Source organism: Peromyscus eremicus, chromosome 3 (genome assembly GCF_949786415.1).
Source record: "Peromyscus eremicus chromosome 3, PerEre_H2_v1, whole genome shotgun sequence".
Lineage (NCBI taxonomy): Eukaryota > Metazoa > Chordata > Mammalia > Rodentia > Cricetidae > Peromyscus > Peromyscus eremicus.
Genome location: NC_081418.1, coordinates 60,356,153 through 60,376,187, shown reverse-complemented (window position 1 = coordinate 60,376,187; position 20,035 = coordinate 60,356,153). Strand labels below are relative to the sequence as shown.

General features: G+C 35.6%; 1 protein-coding gene across 4 annotated transcripts in view; it reads left to right on the top strand.

The window, feature by feature from the left end:
• Nucleotides 1–20,035, top strand: part of Kmt2c (lysine methyltransferase 2C) — a 235,888-nt gene that overhangs the window by 97,494 nt on the left and 118,359 nt on the right. For all 4 annotated transcript variants that reach the window (XM_059257756.1, XM_059257757.1, XM_059257755.1 and 1 more), the window contains exons 7-9: nt 9,460–9,622; nt 17,287–17,458; nt 19,857–19,971. In XM_059257756.1, coding sequence (XP_059113739.1) covers nt 9,460–9,622; nt 17,287–17,458; nt 19,857–19,971 — 450 coding nt within the window. The remainder of the gene's footprint in view (nt 1–9,459; nt 9,623–17,286; nt 17,459–19,856; nt 19,972–20,035) is intronic.

The following is a 20,035-nucleotide window of genomic DNA, read 5'->3' as shown; positions in this document are numbered from 1 at the left end:
GGTGGTCTGATGAATATGCATCTGCTGGTGTGACATGACTGCCTTTCATTAGTCCAGGTCATCTCTAGATCATGTTTCAGCTGCTGTTACTAAGGCCCTTAGGCAGACCAAGGTTGGCTCTCAGAAAGTATCTTTTTACTTGTTTGGGCCAGCTGGCCCTCAAGCCTATTAGTGATGAGTCATCCCACATGCTGCCAAAACCAAATGGGTTCTTGTCTAGGTCCTATGGGCAGTGGTTGGAAATTGGAATATTTTTTAGCTGAAGTCTCAAGATAATGGCTTGGAGAGGAGATCTCTGTCTACTCTCTCACCGAAAGTGCAGGTGGCACTGTGGTTTAAAGTTCTGGTACTGACTGGTCCTGAAGGTGAAAGGTTCTCATAGATAGGCTCTCTATTGCGTGGGAGGCACATAAAGCCTCAGCAAATACTTGGTGCTATAGGGACTAGCTGCTAGTTGTTGCTAGTTGCTGGTAGATAGAAGTAGCTTTCAATGCAGATTGAGTTCTGAGAGTCACAAGAAGGTCCAATGTTAGTTCTCTCTTTTAAACTGGTGAGGTACCTCAGCAAGTAAAAGAACTTACTTGTTCCTCAAGCCTGTCAACCCAAATTTGACCCTCAGAACCCAAGTAATGTGAAAGTAGAGAACTGATTCTTCAAAGTTGTCCTCTGAGTTCTGTATGTGCTTCATGGCTTGTACATTCTCACACTAACACACACACACACACACACACAAACATAATAAACTCTGTATGCAATGTTTTGCCCAATTGCTTGCAATAATAATAAGATTGATTAAACCATCCATTGTTGGCCAAATATTTGACTTTCTTAATTTATGAACTTTGATAAAGTGTCATTATTTTAGTTTAAATTATGTTTATTTTTATAACCTATAAATTTTGTTGTTGTGCATTCTTTGACATTTGTAATTCAAATATTGTTATTGGCTGACATTTGATTTTCTCTGAGATGGGTGATTTTATCATACAGAAGGATGATAAAATTTTCTACATAATCAGATTTATTAATGTTTTTATTTACAAATGTATTAGTTACTGTTCTATTGCTGTACAGAGACACTATGGCTAAAGCAAATTATAAAAGAAAAGCATTTATTTGGGGGCTTGCTTATAATTTCAGAGGATGAATACATGACCATCATGGTGGGGAGCAAGGCAGCTGGTATGTAAGCATGGTGCTACAACAATAGCTGAGAGCTTACATCCTGATACAAAGGTACAGTGCAGAGAGAGTGAAACTAGGCCTGATGTGGTCTTTTGAAACCTAACTGGGAACCACATTCAAAAGTATGAGCCTATGGGAACCATTCTCATTCAAACCACCACAGTAGTGTTCAATGGTATAACTATTAGGGGGCTAGTTATTTGAAAAGACACACACACTTTTGCCCATTTGGAGAACTTAGTATTTCTATGACTCAATAGGTAGAGGGCACATTTGTAGTCTTAGAATATATATTTCTCCTATATTATCTATGAAAACCTACCAAATCATTTTTCTTATTTTTGTTTTATTTTGTGGCAGGTTCTCTTGTAGTTTGGGCTGGCCTTATAGCTATGGGCTTGAAGATAATGTTGAATTTCTGATCCTCCTGCCTCCAGATTTGGAGTGCTGATTTTGCATATGTGTGCCACTGTTCCTGTTTAATGTGGTGGTGCTAAGGATGGATCTCAGGGTTTTGTGTTAGATATGCAAATCTACTAATTGAGCTACATCCCAGCTCTTAGCCAATTTATTTCCAATCAGTTACTCATGGTGTGAGTAAAAACATTGTAATATAAGTAAAAATTTAAAAATCCTTAAAAATATAACCCCGATTTGATAGAAATTAAAACAAGGAGGGCTTTGAAGTGTTTTGTTACCCAGTGTTGTATAACAAATTAGCATAAACCTAAGGTCTTTATATAGTATCTGATTATTTAGGCCAGAAGTCTCTACAAGATCAACTGTTTAAGGTCTTGGAAGGCCAAATCAAGAAGTGGATAGGCCTGGCCAGGTATGGTGGTGCCCACCTTTGATCAGCACTTGGGAAACAGAGGTGTGTAGATCTCTGTGTAGCTCTGGCGATCCTGAAATTCACTCTATAGACCAGGCTGTCATCAAACTCACAGATATGCCTGCTTCTTGGCTCCCAAGTGCAAGTTGGTATCACAGATGTGTGCCATAATGCCTGGCATTGACTCCTGCTTTTTATTTGGAGAAGAAAACTCTAGAGGGTGATTGGGTTTGGGGAGCCTATCTTAGTTAATTAGCTCAGAACGAGTCATTTAGTGGCCTTCATCATGTCTGTAAAAAGTTTCTTTGTTATGCAATCTCACATCATATTTTATCATATTCAAAGTATCTGGATTAGGGAAATCTTGAGTTTGCCAGTAATGCAGGGAGCTTGACAATACTACCTACTTCCATGTTGAGGAATTTGGATCCCATTAGTATATCAAGGATCCTTCAAGAAAGTTTATTGTGACAGTTTGGATTAGGTTGGATCAGAAAGGGAAAATGGCTGGCAGGAGAAGAATCTTGCTCTTACTATTTTCCATTTTGACTTTGTGATGTTACTTTAATGCTCTTTTATTTACTTATTTTATTTATTTATTTATTTATTTATTTATTTATTTATTTATTTATTTATTTAGTTTTTCGAGACAAGGTTTCTCTGTGTAGCTTTGCGCCTTTTCCTGGAACTCACTCGGTAGCCCAGGCTGGCCTCGAACTCACAGAGATCCGCCTGGCTCTGCCTCCCAAGTGCTGGCATTAAAGGCGTGAAGCACCACCGCCCGGCTTGCTCTTTTATTTTATAACTCTCTTTTTTTTTTTTTAAATATGTATGGTGTTTTACCAGCAGGTATATCTGTGCACCATATGATGTAGTGCCTAGGGAGATCAGAAGAGGGCATTAGATCCTCTGGAAACTGAGTTAAAGTCAGTTGTGAGCTGCCATGTGGATGTTGGGTATTGAACTTGGAACCTCTGTAAGAGCGGCCAAGCAGGTTGTCTCTAGTCCCTCTAACTCCCTGCCCCACCCCAAAGTAGATAGTTCAATCAAAAATGTGTATTTAGCAGTTTACAGATTAGAGTGATCACCGTCATTGACAAAATCCTTACTTCAGGCTGGCTCCTAAAATGATTGGATAGGTTGGCTTTCATTTGAAGCATGTAAGTTTCAGTTTATAAGCATTTTCTTAAACAAAGTATTAATGAATGTTTTCTTTCTTAGAGAACAAATCTCAGGCATAAATTTTTATCTGCCTTATTTGTTTGCCCGCCTAAATATTGAGGAAACCCTGTGTAGCCCTGGCAGTCCTGGAACTCACTCTGTAGACCTCTAGAGATTGGCCTGCCTCTGCCTTAGTGCTGGGATTAGAGGGGTGTGTCATCACTGCCTGATTTATCACCTTGAATTTTAAGATTTAGTTTCAATTTGTTTCTTCAGAATTAGGGGTTTGTATTTTCAAACTTTTTTTAACTACCATGCTTGCTATCATTTCAAAGATGTTGACTTCCCTCCATCATTGCAAGAATTTTCCTATTTTGGTCTTTAAGTTTACATTGAGAGAGGAAAAGAGAGAAAGAAAGAAACACATGTGTGAGGTGAGGGCACCGGGCAACTTGTGGGAGTTGGTTTGTTTACTCCTTCCACCATGTAGGTTCCAGGAGATTGAACTCAGGAGGACATCAGACTTGGCAAACAGTTTTGCCTGAACTTACCAGACCTTTGATTTGAAGAAAACAAAAACTCCACTGTTATATAAAAGGGGATTTTAAGGTTTCCAGTAGGTGGATATGGAATTTATCTTTACATTCCAAGTTTCTAGTTTTTGTTGTAGGTCACAGGACATACTTATTTTATTAAATATGGCCTAGAAAATGTGTTCTTTTGTATATTGGGCATTTATTTACGTTCATATATGTAATGAATACTTTGAGAATTTTATGTACATCTGTGTGTGTATCTGTATGTTTTTGTGAGTATTGACTCACAATTGATATTAAGTTCTTTATTTCATGTCTACTTAAGCTCTTGGTTTGACAGTTATATTAAAGTCTCATTTTATGCACACATTTCCAATCCTTTTTATATGTTGAAGATATTTGTTACATTCATAAGCCTTAATAATGTTATTTTACATTTATACTGTATAAAGAGTTATGCTAATATCCTCTATTAACTTTTACCTATTCTCTGATGTTTAGTTTGATTTCTGTTTTTTCTATTATCGATATAGTTATAGCTGCAGTTTTAGATAATATTTATCAGTGATCACACCCCAGCTATTTTCTCTCTTGAATTGAAGCTGCCAGTGTGCCTAACATGCGTGCCTGTGTTCCTGCACACACACACACAGACACACACAGACACAGACACAGACACACACACACACACAACTTACATTATGGACATATAAAATGTTAAGTGTGTTTGTACATAAAGTATATATGAATGTATGAAATATGTTACACAGTTTTGGAAAAGTTAAAGTGTCATATTGGGGATTAGGCTAGGGCTTTAACATGCTAGGTGTACCATTAAGCTGTATTCCAAGCCTGCAGGTAACGTTGTACAGATACTTGTTTTCCTCCTTTTTTTCATCCAGTATTGCTATTCCTTGATATTGTTAATTGGAAATGATCTTTTCTTCTGTCTTGTTTGTGTGTGTTCTCTAAAGTTTCCACTTGTCCTTGTTACCTTAAAACTTTGCTGTTCTTCAACATGAGCTGTTTTAGTTTGAAGCTGATCTTTAGGAAGTTCAGAGAACAACTGTGACAGAGATTAAGCCTAGGAACTTTTGTAGGAATGAAAGACTTATGAAAATGACTAAGACTGTATTTTAGGTTTCTTGTGTGTTTATTTGGAATTATGCTTCAATGTTAATTCTTATTTAGGTATCATGAAATTTCAACTAGAATAATGTCTTTGATTATGACCTACTTTTTTCTTGTGTTCTTGTTGAACATTTATTGATTGACCTTCTGAATCAAATTTCCATGTAATTGTCTTTAGTTTTACTCTCCTCTCACCCTCTCTTACTTACTTTCTCTCAGCCTGTACTTGAACCTCAACACTGTGTTCTTCCTACTTCAGCTTCAGGTGTAGCTGGGATTATGATCATATCCCAACTTCCTCATCCCCCAAACCTACCCTTGGGTACTGAACAGATGTCCTTGTGTCTGCTAGGCAAATGCTATATTCCTGAATGCTCATCTATATTCTTTATTACTACATTGTGAGAATACTAGTGACAAGTAGAGATGATTGATGAAGGTTAAAAATAATTTAGGAGGCTGGAGAGGTGGCTCAGTGGATAAATCACTTGTGATGCAAGCATTGGGACCAAAATTCAGATCTCTAGAATTAAAGTAGAAGCTGGGAGGCATAATATCCTCCTATAATGTCAGCACTCCAGGGGCAAAAGCAGGCTAGCTAGACTAACTGGAATTAGTAAGCTCTTTGTTCAGATAGAGTAGTGTTCAAGGAAAATGTCCAGAGTCAACTGTAGCCCTCACTTTCTCTTTGAACATATATGCACACATATACATGCACCCACATATGTGAACTACATACACCACACACACATTCATGGGAATATGGAACCATTAGTGATAATTGTTATTATTTTTTAGAGCACTTAGCCTCAAATGTGTTTTTATAGTTGATATATAATAGTTAAACACATTTTAGAATGTTTTTGAACTTCTTGTTCATGACACAGCTTTAAATTTTTTAAATTTATTTTAAACTTACTTTATTAGTATGTGGGTTTTTTCTGTATATATGTCTGTGTTTCTATTGTATGCCAGAAGAAAGTGTTGAATCTCTTGGAACTGGACTGATTATGAGCTGTTGATGTGGGTGCTGGGAATTGAATTCAGGCTCTCTGGAAGAACAGCCAGAGTTCTTAACTAGTGAGCCATCTCTCCAGCCTTTTATGACACAGTTTTAGTCTTCGAAATCTTGTTGTTGGTCCTGTGTCAGTTTGTGCTGTAGATTTATTTTGGATGTCGTCATTTTAGTTGAGTTTAAGTTTTGGAAGTACTTTTTATAATTGAAGACTCATTTACACAATTACTAATAGAGGCTTTCACTGACTTTTAAAAAGTGTTTTTATATTAATACCAAATTATTACACATTATTTTTGCTTATTTATCTCTCCTTATTTTCTTTAATGATAATGCAAAATAGAAAATGAGAACTAAGCAATTTTTTTTTTCATTTACATTTTTCAAGACGCCGTCTCTAGCCCAAGCTGGCCTTGGAAATCACTGTGTATTGTAATGCAAGTTAGTCTTTTTGGTTTTTCGAGACAGGATTTCTCTGTAGCTTTGGAGCCTGTCCTGGACTAGCTATGTAGACCAGGCTGGCCTTGAACTCACAGAGTTCCTCCTGCCTCTGCCTCCCAAGTGCTTGGATTACAAGCGTGCGCCACTACCACCTGGCTAGTAAGTTAGTCTGAAATTCATGGTTTATCCTCCTGAGTGCTGGGGTTTTGGATATGTGCTGTCATGCATGGGTATGGTTCATGAGTGCTGACAATAGAGAATTTGCATGTGAAAATTCATTCTTTGTTATTTTCTGTAGTTTTACAGCTAATTTTTATAGTTTAGAAAGACATATTCTACCATTTGTATGTCACATTTTCATTAAACGTCAGATATTCTTTATTAGCTATGTAATTCTAGCAGATGGGCTTGAAAGGCTCACTTTAGTACAGTTCTGTGTTTCTTTTTTCTTGATACCTTTATAATGTAAATTAGTGTACTAGATAAATTCTAATAAACTTTTCATATTAGCATATCTAATGTCAGGTAAGTTTTTTTCATTGAAGATACAATTAAAAGAACATATTGAGTGCTTCTAGAATGACTTAGAGTTTGGGAAAAGGATCAGTTTAAAATACATTTTTTCTTATGATGCACTTACACTAAACTCATTTATTTGCCAAAATTATTTTTATGCAGAGGTTTCTACACAGCTTGCCATATGGTATCAAAATAAGGGATAAAATTGCCACAAAATATTTTGGTTATGTCAGTGAGTTATTATAATTTTTTCTGCAAATTGATTGTACTTTGTTTGATTAACATTTTCTTGGTCTTTCTGTGGGACATGTAGACTGAGTGGCTTCTCAATCGATAATCCTGAGTCTATTAATATACCAAAGAAAGCTAGGTTCCTTGGAAAGTCATATTATAAAAATATAACTCATTTAGAAACAATTGGTTACTATACTTTATATCAATAAAGAGAAATGAAACTTCATTTTTTTTCTGTCTTTCACAAAGTAATACTTCTAAGTATAAAAACAGAATTACAATTTGTGTAGTTAGTTTGTTTTTGGAAATTGCATAAAATTAAAATGTGATAAGTATAATTAGCAATATTCAGCGGTTCTGGAGTTGAATTCAAATTGAATAGGAGACATTGCAATAGTCCTGTTTTCTTACAGTATTTACTGTAGTGAACTGATGATAGTGAGGAAATGTTCAATAGTATATGATAATATTAGTTATATAGAAAAATGCTGAAAATAATTATAATTAAAAAACTGTTATTCTCTTATTAGCAGAATATAGATTGAGTGCAACTATGTGGGGGCATATAATAAATTTTAAGAGTCCACTTTCCTCTGTTAAAATGAAGGTTTAGTTGTTTTAGCTAGGCTTTTCATGAGCCACATTTAGGAACACTGTTACCAAAATGAAGTCTGTTTGGTGTATAAGAATGAGCATGTGTTTACTAGGCCTTTCTGTGTCAAAGCATTGTGTGTGTGTGTGTGTGTGTGTGTGTGTGTGTGTGTCTGTCTGTGTGTCTGTCTGTCTGTGTGTGTCTTTCTTTCTCTTTTCTTTTTCCTTTTTTCTTTTCCCCCACAAACAAGGTCTGTCTGTGTAGCAGCCTTGACTGTTCTGGAACTCTTTAGACTAGGCTTGCCCTGTAGAGAACCACTTGCCTTGTGCTTTCAAGTTCTGGGATTAAATACATGTGCCGCTAGTCAGAATTCCTGCTTTATATATATATATATATATATATATATATATATATATATATATATATATATATATATATATATATATATATATATATATATATATATATATATAGAATGTTGTTTGGTGCCTTCACTCCAAGATCTTAGACTAGCATGAAAAAAAAAATTGTGTAAAGACATAAATGCTGAGGTACTTGCATGCTGCCAGGCAGACAGCTCTCTGCTTTAGTAGTCTATGGAGTAGGAGCTAAAAAAATTCTCACAGTGGAAACAGAACAAGTAAAATATGAGATAATTTGGGGTGACCTCTTACATATTCACCTTTTGCTTTTTTTTTTTTAACTATGTGTAAGAGATTGAAAGGGAAAGGAAGTAATTCCCAGCTTTTGTATAGAACTAGAAACTAAATGCTCTAGTTAAGTTTGTAGGTTTTTTCCCCTATTATTGTCATCATTATCACTACTACCTCCCCAATTCCACCAAGGTTTCTGAGAAAATCTCATTATATAGTCCAAGCTGTCTTTTAGTTCTCCATATTCTTGCCTCAGCTCACTGAGTGTTAGCTTAGAGATGGGTATCCACCATGATGCTCAGCTATGAAATTTTTATTTGTGCTTTAATCGTATAGCAGTCTTTCATTACTTTATGACTTACTAGTTTATTAAACACAGAGACACACAGGCTGTCCTGGAACTTGCTATGTAGCCTAGGCTGGTCTGGTATTCACTGAAATTCACTTGCCTTTGCCCTCCTGAGTTTTGGGATTAAAAGCTTGCCACCACGCTTAGCTTTTGATTTTTTTTTTAAAGATTTCTAAATCTGATATTATAGAATTCTAGTAACCCTCTACTGTAAACCTGGTTTTTCTCTTTTTAAAAAGACTTATTTATTTTACTTTTATGAGTATGAATGTTTTGACTGGATACATTTGTGTGCACCACATAAGTGTCTATTAGATCCTTTGTAACTGGGGCTACAGTGTGGGTGCTGAGAATTGCACTTTGGTTCCTTTTAAGAGCAACAAGTACTCTTAACCACTGAGCCATCTCCCCCAACTTCTACCCCATACATACATGTGTACAAGGTCTCTTGTAGCCTTGCTGGTTTCAACCTCAGAGCTTTGTGCATCCTGGCAAACATTGTGCCAACTGAGGTATATCCATCCTTTTCTAAACCTGCTTTAAAAATTGTTCTACCATTGTAACAATAAGAATAACAAAAACCACTTTAGCTTAATGGTTTTGACAAGGGAAAATGAAATACTAACTTTCTTATCAATTGGTAGAATATGAATAAACTAGGTTTCTGAGATGATTAGCATTTTTAACAGGTCCTTTTTTTTTCTTTAATAGATTCCAGTTGTCTTAATAGTAAGGTATAGATATTTCTTTATTCCTTCTTACCCTTCTTCAAAGTTTAATCAAATGATTTCTCTCTTTTTTCTCTTTCCAGCGATGTGCATTTTGCAAACACCTTGGAGCCACTATCAAATGCTGTGAAGAGAAATGTACCCAGATGTACCATTACCCATGTGCTGCAGGGGCGGGCACCTTTCAGGACTTCAGTCACTTCTTTCTTCTCTGTCCAGAGCATATTGACCAAGCTCCTGAAAGATGTAAGTGTACTACCCATGCAGTTTTAAATTCACTTAGGTGTTTACTTAAAATATCACATGTGAATTTGGAGAGTTACTTTACTCATGTTAAAAGATAATAATATAAAATTCTCAACAATGAAGAAATTAATATTAAAAAGATGATATATAATCCTAATGGTCTGAGAAATCTTTGCTGTTGGGTATTGTGTCCTATGCTGCTCCCCCCCTCTCCCCCCCCATCCCACCCATGGTCTCACTGTGTAGCTCTGGCTATCCTGGAACTCCTAGGAGATCTCCCTCCTCTGCCTCCTGAATGCAGAAGGATTATAGGCATGTGCCACTATCCCCGATTTACTGTAGTTTTTTGAGGGAAAATATATAACCAGTATTTTTATTAGTATTTATCCTAAAAAAAGTTATTTTCTCTGAAATTCCAGGTTTTCATACTCTAAATTCTTATGCTTAAAAAGTTTTAAACCATTATAGAAGACATACTGAGTGTATAGTATTTTTGACATGTTCTAAAGAGCAATTCATGGAATGGTTAAATAATATTCAGTGTCCTTTACAGAAGAAGGTCAAGCTGATTCTCTCCAATGTTGGTCAGGATATCATCTCTAGGAGCATTACACACTTCCTGAAATCTTTTTTTTTCTGCAGACATACAGTGGGGACAGACATCTCTGTAGTGCGGTTTCACAATTCATCCCTCTTATCTCTAATCTGCAGTGCTATTGTTTGCATTCTTTCTGTACAAGTGTTTTTATAATTCTAATAAAAATTTTGAGTTTTAATGCATACATAACATTATAATTCCTTTCTGTTTTTTGCTATATGGATGCAACTGATACATATATATATATACATATATATGTATCAATTATAGTTTTAATTTATATATCGTGTGTATATGTGTGTGCATGCATAGGACACATGTGAGTCAGAGGACTACTTTGTGGAGTTGGATTTTTTTGTCTTTCATCTTTAGATGGGTTCCAGGGATTAAGCTTCTGTCACTAGGTCTACACAGCAAATGTCTTTACCTGTTGAGTCATTTGTCAGCTGAAGAGCATGTTCATTTTAGGAACATTTTTTCCTCCTAGCAGATTTAATTTTCAGTCTCTGAATTTTTGATGATGATTTAGTCATTCTTTTTTTTTTTTTTTTTTTTTTTTTTTTTTATGTCACCTCTTACTTACCTGGTAGCTTTTATCTACTTCTTAGCACTGTATTAATCTTTTAATCTATGCTTGTCTCTGTGTGTGTTTAGCAATTTTTAAGAGATTTTTTTTCCTATCTTTTTTCAGGTTTATGAAATACAAATACAGCTACTTCAGGCTTAACTTGAATTAATTTCAAATATCAAGACTAACATTAGCATTATTCTTTATCTTTGTTTTGTACCTAATTTTATATATATATATATATATATATATATATATATATATATATATATATATAGTCAGAGTTACTTTGTGTCTGCAAATGTAATCATGTTTTTTCCACTATACAGTTATAGCTAAAGCAAAGTGTAATTTGAAAATATATTTAGACAAATAACTGATTTAAAGTTTTAACAGTGTTTTAGGTTATGCCTATTAAATCTGGAAGAGAAAGAACTTTCATACACAACAGTTGCTTTGAGGATTATTTATGTAGTTAATTCTTTTTAGAAATTTAAGTAATTATGTCACTGTTTCTTCTGGATATCATGTTCTCCATGTGCACTGTTAGTGGTTACTGGTCTTCAGTCAACTTGAAAAATTATGAACTATAAGAATTGATGAGATTACTTGTCATTTGTCATCCTGATGATGAGAGATTATGCTGGTAGCTTAAAGGTAAAAGGATTATTGAAATTGATCATTGGTACTGTGACTTCTTCCAAAGTAGGCTTAAAGAGACTCATAAAAATACATGAATAATGGGATGAAACCAAAGTTCAGTAAGGAAATTTGACAAGGGAATATAGATTGGAGCAGTATGTTGAATCAGGATGATACTTCCCCCTAAAATACGCATTTTTTATATTTGAGCCACAATTTTGACCATTTTAGAAACTGATACAAGGAAGAAGATGTGAGTACTTAATCTGATAATAGTATCTCCATATGAAGAGTGGACACTACATGCTATAGTGGAAAGTGAAAAATTGCTTCAAAGTAGCAGGCCAGCAGTATAAGTGTACCTTGCGAAGCTATTTTTCTCTTTTCTTTCCTTGTCTTTAAGCCAGTGGTATAAAACCAAGTGCCCAATAAAGTAAATTTTATTTCCTGAAGATTTTTAACAGTGCACTGTAAATGTTCATCTTTCTGATCACCTGTCACATGTGCTTACATGTATGTGGTGGTGAGGGTGCATTTGCGCAGTAGAATCCAGAGGTTAATATGGATGTCTTCTACTATTGTTCTTCATCTTATCTTTTGAGATGGCGTTTCTCACTGAATCAAGAATTCACAGGTTGTCTAGACAGGCTGAGCAGTGGGGATCTTCCTTGTATTTCTCTCATGTCCATTGCTCCACCTCCACCTCCACCGCAAGCTGCAGATGTGCACAGCCATCTAAATTCTGAGTTCTCTGACCGTTCTTTTCAGTATATTGGATGGCATCCATAATTTACTTTTTCTTCACAGGTTCATTTGATAAGCAGATCACACAGCACTGTCCTGCCAGTCAAGAAAGTGGCAAATGGTATTTGTCACTTTGTTGGCAGAATTAGTAAACTTTGCTGATTTTATCCTTAAGCCCGCCTCCCCCCTGTTGACTTGTTGCTCTTTACCATTGCTTTTTTATGTGCTGGTCAGACTGTCTGTATTGTCCGGTCTGGCAATAAGTGTCTTTACCCACTGAGCCGTCTCTTAAGCAGCTCTTGTTGGCCTTTCTTATGGTCCCTTTACCTTCCAGTTGGAACAATTTACATCAGAGCAAAGCTCAGCATGTTCGTCCTCTCTCTTGCTCTCCTTGTTTCATAAGTATAGGTAAGGTATTACACTTAATCTTAGGCAAAAGCAGAAGTGATCACAACTGTAGTTCAGGACCTGGCCGCCAGAGATGGCTTTCCTGTCTGTCATTGTTCTGCTGTGAGAACTTTGTTACCTACTTCATTCAGCTTCTATGTCCAATGCTTCTGCTTCTCTTTTCCTTCCTACTTTTGCATATATCTTCAGGTATTCTTTACTTTCATAGATGATCACTAAAGTTTGCTTAGGTATAAGTATTGATTATCAAATAGTAAAGAGTGTGATCTTCAGAGCCAAATTGACCTGGATTTGATTCTTTGCCCTCTTAAGAATTATCTTTTGTTTTTGCCTTTCAGTCTGTCCCTTTTGGTTTTCCAGCTGTTCAAAGAAAAGTTTCATTTAGTTGTTTGATTATTGCTTTAATTTTTAATGTCTCTGTAGCTTGCTGAAATGCCTGAATGTATATATACATGTACTTCTTTCTATAAAAATATAAAAAGCATATTTTTATTTTTATTTTATGTGTGGATATTTTGCCCGCATGTATGTCTCTGTAACATGAGGTTAATGCAGTGGCTGTGGACACCAGAAGATGGTGGTGGATCCTCTGGAACTGGAGTTACAGATGGTTGTGAGCCCCTATGGGTGCTTAGAACTGAACCTGGGTCTTCTGAAAGCACAGCCAGGGCTCTTAACCACTTAATCGTCTCTCTAACCCGGCACACTTACTTCTGATGCATCACCAGGAACATGACCTCAGGACTGTTTGGTGTTTCTACATGTGCCTGCTTTTTGACTGCTCTCATTTCTTTTCATAGTGCTTTTTACTGCTCTTATCTTCTCCTTCACATTGATGTGTTTCTTTGACAAGATTGTCATGAAGGGGTTGCTGAGAAAATAGCACAAAATGAATGGCAATCTCTTCAAGAATAGTATCTAGAGTAGTTACAGAGTGAATTTGAGAATAGAGAGTTGTGTTAGTGGTTGAAATGAATGTGAGCAATATAAATAATTTTAGTATATTTGGGAGCATATTTGAAGAAGTGAAAAAATATTTGCAATTAATTTTAGTATTAATTTAATTATCTTATTTAAAAATACTAATATTTCATCATGTAATTAATACACAAAGTTCTAAATACCTTTTTTTTTCCTACAGTGAGTTTGGCATTCCATATGTATTTTATACTTAGTGTACATCTCAATTTGGACTATACCAGCCACTCAGTAGCTTCTGTGGCAAGTTAAAGTGGTAGAGTAGCAAATGCTTGGCAGTTTTACAGAAACATTGTTGTGTTTCTGGAAAACTAATATCAAGGGAAAATGAATTGAAACTGATGGTCAGTTGCTTCCCAATTTCTAAAAAATAGAGTGGCAAAAATAGAAGATTCATTTTTAAAAGTGCTTAGTTTTTATGGGTACATACTAGCACTCTTCCTTAATATTAAGAAAAATAATATATCCTCTATTAAATGAGTTATTGCTACATTTTATTTTTAAATTAATCATTTATTTTATTGCTACAATTCTATTTTAAATTAATCACTTATTTTATTGCTATACTTTATTTTTAAATTAATCATTTTATTTTTGTTTTTTTGAGACAGGGTTTCTCTCTGTAACAGTCCTGGCTGTCCTGGATCTCACTTTGTAGACCAGTTTGGACTCAAACTCACAGAGACCTGCCTGTCTCTGCCTCCCTGAGTGCTGGGATTAAAGGCATGCATCACCATGCCCGGCTTAATCATGTATTTTAAATATCCAGAAATTAAAGAGCTTTTTGAAAATGATTTAAAAAACTTAAAATACATTTAAATAAGTTGATTTATCCTGGTTTATTGGGGGTACAAAATAGAAAAGAACATGTTTTCTGTCCTTCAAGGCTTTGTGCTGTTGTGTGGTAGTTAATATTTTAACAGAAATTTCTTTCAAGCATATAGGGAAAAGGAATATTCAGTTAAATTCCAGCTTTTCTTTTAGGTGAAAAAGGATGTATTGAGATTTATGTGTGTTTATGTGTAAGTTGTGGCACTCCTGTTATTTATAAGAATGTGTCTTAGGTAGTTCAAGCCAACTCTGCCCTCTGCAGCTGAGGCCAACCTTGAAATCCTGATCCTTCTGCTTCTGCCTCTCAAGTGCTGAGAGTACAAGAGTATGCCATCATTTCCGGCTGCATTCGCACGCCTTTAATCCCAGCACTCGGGAGGCAGAGCCAGGCGGATCTCTGTGAGTTCGAGGCCAGCCTGGGCTACCAAGTGAGTTCCAGGAAAGGCGCAAAGCTACACAGAGAAACCCTGTCTCAAAAAACAAAACAAAACAAAACAAAACAAAATATATATATAAAACATCGTTTATAGTGTATGTGTGTATGTGTGGCAGGTATGTACCCAAGGTGTTTGTGTGTGAAGGCCAGCAAACAACTTGTGCTGTGGTTGGCTCTCTCCTTCCACCATGTGGCTTTCAGGAATTGAGTTCAGGTCAGCCAATCTGAGCAGCAAGCACCTTTGCCAGTTAATCCATCCTGCTGGCCAAGCCGTCCTGCTGGCTGTTGATTGATTCTTAATTTAAGCAGAATACAATGATTACAATTAGGATTTTAAAATTGTGCTTTGCATATACAGATGATGGTTTAGAGAGAATAGAATCATAAGTAGGGATGATTTTATTTGCAGGATATTGCAGTATTAAGAAAATATATGGGTTAAACTGAAGGAAAACTGTGTAGAAAATTTAATGGAGCTGGGCAGTGGTGGCACACGCATTTAATCCTAGCACTCAGGAGCCAGAGGCAGAGGCAGGTGGGTCTCTGAGTTCAAGGCCAGCCTGGACAATGGTAGGAGTTCAAGGCCAGCTTGGGGGGTACATAGAGAAACACTGTCTTGAAACCCTTCCCGTACTCCTTTTTTTTTTTTTTTTTTTTTTTTTTTGTTTGTTTGTTTGTTTAATAGAATTGAGATCTGGTGAAGTGTACTGGGACAGGAAGATGTTAATGGCAAAATGATGTTAAGCTCCTGGTTTTATCCATTCTTTGAAGAAAAAGGAGATGTTTTAGTATTTTTAGAACATCTGGCTGTTGAGCTGTGTAAGGCTTGATAATAAAGGGTTGAGGTTTTTGAAAGAAGTCTAGAGTGGATAATGCAAATTTTTGAATATCACTTATTTTGGTTTTTCCAGAAAGGGTTTCTCTGTGTAGTTCTGGCTGTCCTGGAACTCGCTCTGTGGACCAGGCTGGCCTCAAACTCACAGAGATATGCCTGCATCTGCCTCTCACCTCCCCAAGTGCTGGGATCAAAGACATTCACCACTCACTGCCCAGCTTGAGTATCAGCATTTTATGAACATCAAAGGAGTTTATACAACCACAGGGGGAAATGTTGAGTTCATAAGGAAAAATCAAGATGGATTCTAGAGTACTCCGGTATTCAAAGTGGTTATGGAGATAAAATCCCCCACCAAATGCTATAGGGAACCGAAGGAGAAATTGAGGAGTTGCCACAGAAAGGGAACTATAAACAAGCAAGTGATTAATTGTAAATTTTGCTAAATGTCAATAAGGCACAGTCTAAAAAGTAACTGTTGTATTTCATGTGGTTATTGGTAGCCTTATTAAAGAAGTTTCAGGTATGAGGTGTTTGTGTAGCTTGACTTCATGTCAGGTGTGCAGCCTGCTGTCCAATTCGTAGGACTTGTTTTTATATTTCTTTTAAGCTAGGAATAGTGCTCACAAACTAAAAAAAACTACAGTGTACTACAGACACTGCTATGGCTTATGGATCCTATTTACTGTATAGCTTTTGGCAGGACAATGTCTTTGACTTCCCACGAGAGTAAAGGGGGATAGATTGCTACTCAGTTTTAAGATGCTTGACCACAAAGAAGGTAGAAAGTGCTTTTAATCAGAGTGGATTAGGTTGGATTGAACAAAGAGAAAATATTGTTCTGTTAAATTTGTTATAGAGGCATATTCAAATTTTCAGCATTGGTGTGCTTTTTAGAATACCTTGTTTCTCTTTCTACATTTTAACGGGCGTAGGTTTTATTGTATATTGGGAAAAGCATAATTTATTCTCACTTTTTTTTTAAATAGTAAATGTACTGTTAGTACCCTTAATCTATTTTAGGAGTGGATAGTGTCTATAAGTATATTAATTTTTGTAACTAGAAATCAATATAGTTGAGTATATAATTGGTGTATGAATTGTATTTATACCTTCCATCAGTAATGATAAGATATTTTCTAATATTAATAAAACCTCTAGGTTGATTGGAGTAGTCTGTTTTTAATTAAGAAACACATTAATCTAATTAATATTAGCATCCTAATTTTGTATTATTTGAAGTTTCTAAGTATTTAATATGAATAAAATATTTATTTTAATACTATAAGTGTTTCTGTTGATTGCCCAACTCCTTAATCCCCTTGGTTTTTTCTAATACATGTACTGAACGTCAACTAAATGACCAGCATTGCCATTGGTATTAAAAGTGTAAAATTAATTAAGAACTGCTTATGGTCTCAAGTAGATATAGGCATAAATACTTGCAAAATTACATGATTTAATTTCATATGGTTAAACTTACTATTCTAACATGGTATATATGGATAACTTCAAATGTCTGAGAGATTGCCACGTAAATTCCCTTCAAGTGATTTTAAACTGTTAAGTTAGAAAAATACTTAATTATAACACAACAATTTTATTGTTTTGCTGTTAATTATAGCAAAGGAAGATGCAAACTGTGCAGTGTGTGACAGCCCGGGTGATCTCTTAGATCAGTTCTTTTGTACTACTTGTGGTCAGCACTACCATGGGATGTGCCTGGATATAGCTGTTACTCCATTAAAACGTGCGGGTTGGCAGTGTCCTGATTGCAAAGTGTGCCAGAACTGCAAGTAAGTTTCTAATTTCAGCTCAAGGGTTTGTATTGCGTTGTAGTGCGACCTTGTTAAATATTAAATGTTTATGAAATATGATGAAAGTTATTTATATTATAAGCTATAGTCACAGTAATTTCACCATGTCCTACACTACTAGACATACCTGTGTTATTTTGAAATATATCTAAAAGAAACTCAACATGCTTACCATTTTTTAATAAATGATACTATTTTAAAAATAAAGATTAGAAAAACAAAACTTACTGAGAGGAATTGGGAAGAGATTTAATAGGACAATGAAGCTGTAACTGCAGAAATAAGTTATAAGCTTTGAACCTTCAAATCAGTGTTATGTTTGAATTTCTGTTTTAGGATGGACAATTGCTGCTGCCAACTGTTTTGATAAAATCTTGATGTTCATTTGAAAGACAATTACTTCTATTTAGAATATTTAAAAAAAGCATGGTGTGGAAATTAAGCATTTGGAGTTATTATTTATTTAATCTATTGTATTCCAGCCTTTGGTCATTTCTCCAATCTCTTCTGTAATTCTCCCTCCCAACCCATGTGTATAGCTAGTATGGCATTTTGAGAATGTTAACTGCATCTTCAGTGATGCAAAATCTGTTGCAAACAGACCATTTTGTAACCAGGAGAAAGTAAGCCCCAGGGTAGCCAGGGTAAGTGTGATTTACTGGTTATTTCACGAGAACAGTCAGAATCAGTATCTTGGAATCGAGAAATTAATCAAACCATTTGCTTTTATATTTTTGCTAAAATTTAGGAAGAATATTAGTTAACATTTATTTGATAATTTGGATGTGTACTTAGTTTCTTAGAAGGGATATGAGATAGATACATGACCTCAAGTCTGTCCATGTAGTTGAAGATATCAACGACAGAACTTCGTAGAGTTTGTTAAACTAACAACCAGAGGCTTTGATGGCACATCTTCTTGCTTTACTTATCCTTAGGTTTGATTCATAATTCTTCTTTCAACTCTTTTTAAAGTCTCATTTTTCCCATGTGTCTTAAATTATTAGTATCTGAGAATCAGTAATGAGTTGGTAAGCATCAAGACAGATTACTCTGCAGAGCAGGGACCCACTTTTGGTGTAAAGAGTGTTTGGAGAAAGGCTTTAATTATGATTATTTTTCCTTTTTTATTAATTGAGTTTCTGAATTTTATTTACTATTAGTGGGCAGCATGTGCCCCCCCCTCCCTCCCTCTCTCTCTCTCTCTCTCTCTCTCTCTCTCTCTCTCTCTCTCTCTCTCTCTCTCTGTGTGTGTGTGTGTGTGTGTGTGTGTATTAGAGGACATCTCTGTGGTGTTGCTTCTGTCTTTTTACATGTATATGGGCTCCAGAGATTGGACTCAGATGGTCAGTCTTTGTAAGCAAGTGCATTTACCTACTGAGCCATCTTGCCAGCCCTGTTTTTGTTTTTATTATTATTATTATTATTATTATTATTATTATTGTTATTGGCGGCAGGGCTGGTGTGTGGTTGTACATATCAAACCATTTTATTTAGAGACTTGGAATTGGAAGGGACTGACAAAGTCCATGTCATCGGAGGTTCTTGGCAGGACAGATCTTTATGACCTCCCTGATGCTTTTTTTTTTTTTTTTAAATTTAAATTTTTAAAGCTCTGTTTTTCTTTAAATATTTAGCATTTACTGTTTAATGGACATTCTAAGCTTTTTGAACCAGTACTCTATTTAGACCTTACAGTAATCTTTGATGATTTTCACTCCCATTTTATACCTGAAACTTGGTTTGATGGTCCCATAGTTTGAAAACCACATTGTACATACACATGACAGATCTGACATCAGACTCAGTCTTCCTCTTTAGTTATGTGCCAGTGTCTTTCCAGATCATCCTGTCATGATTTGCTCCTTTCAACACAGCATAGTTAGCAGTTATAGCTCACCCTAAAGGATGAGTATTAGATTAAAAAAAAATGATGAAAGCTTGTTGTTTTTTTGTTTGTTTGTTTGTTTGTTTTTTGGTTTTTTGTTTTTTTTGTTTGTTTGTTTGTTTTGGTTTCTCTCTATTGTTTTAGTGCTTGTCGTGGATCTCACTCTGTAGCCCAGGCTGGCCTGGAACTCACAGAGAGTTTTTTGCCTCCCGAGTGCTGGGGTTAAGGGCGTGCACCACCACTGCCCTGCAGGTTGTTGCTTTAACATCTCCTCCTCTGTAGGAATCTAAAATGACTAAGGCAAATTAACCATAGTAGAAAGCTTTAGTAGGATGACTTTTTGTGGATTCATGAAGGGGGTTGTCATTCTATACAAAAACAGAAGAGATGTTGAAGTTTTTATGATCTGTGCAGTTTTTAGGGCTGATTGTTTTCATGTATACTTATGTGTCAGCATACGTTTAAAGATAATGCTATCTTATTTTTTAGGCAATCGGGAGAAGATAGCAAGATGCTGGTGTGTGATACCTGTGACAAAGGATATCATACTTTTTGTCTTCAACCTGTTATGAAGTCAGTACCAACCAATGGCTGGAAATGCAAAGTAAGTATTTTCTTAATTTGTTTTTAAATATCCTCTATATGTATCGCATAGAGAGCAGACAAAT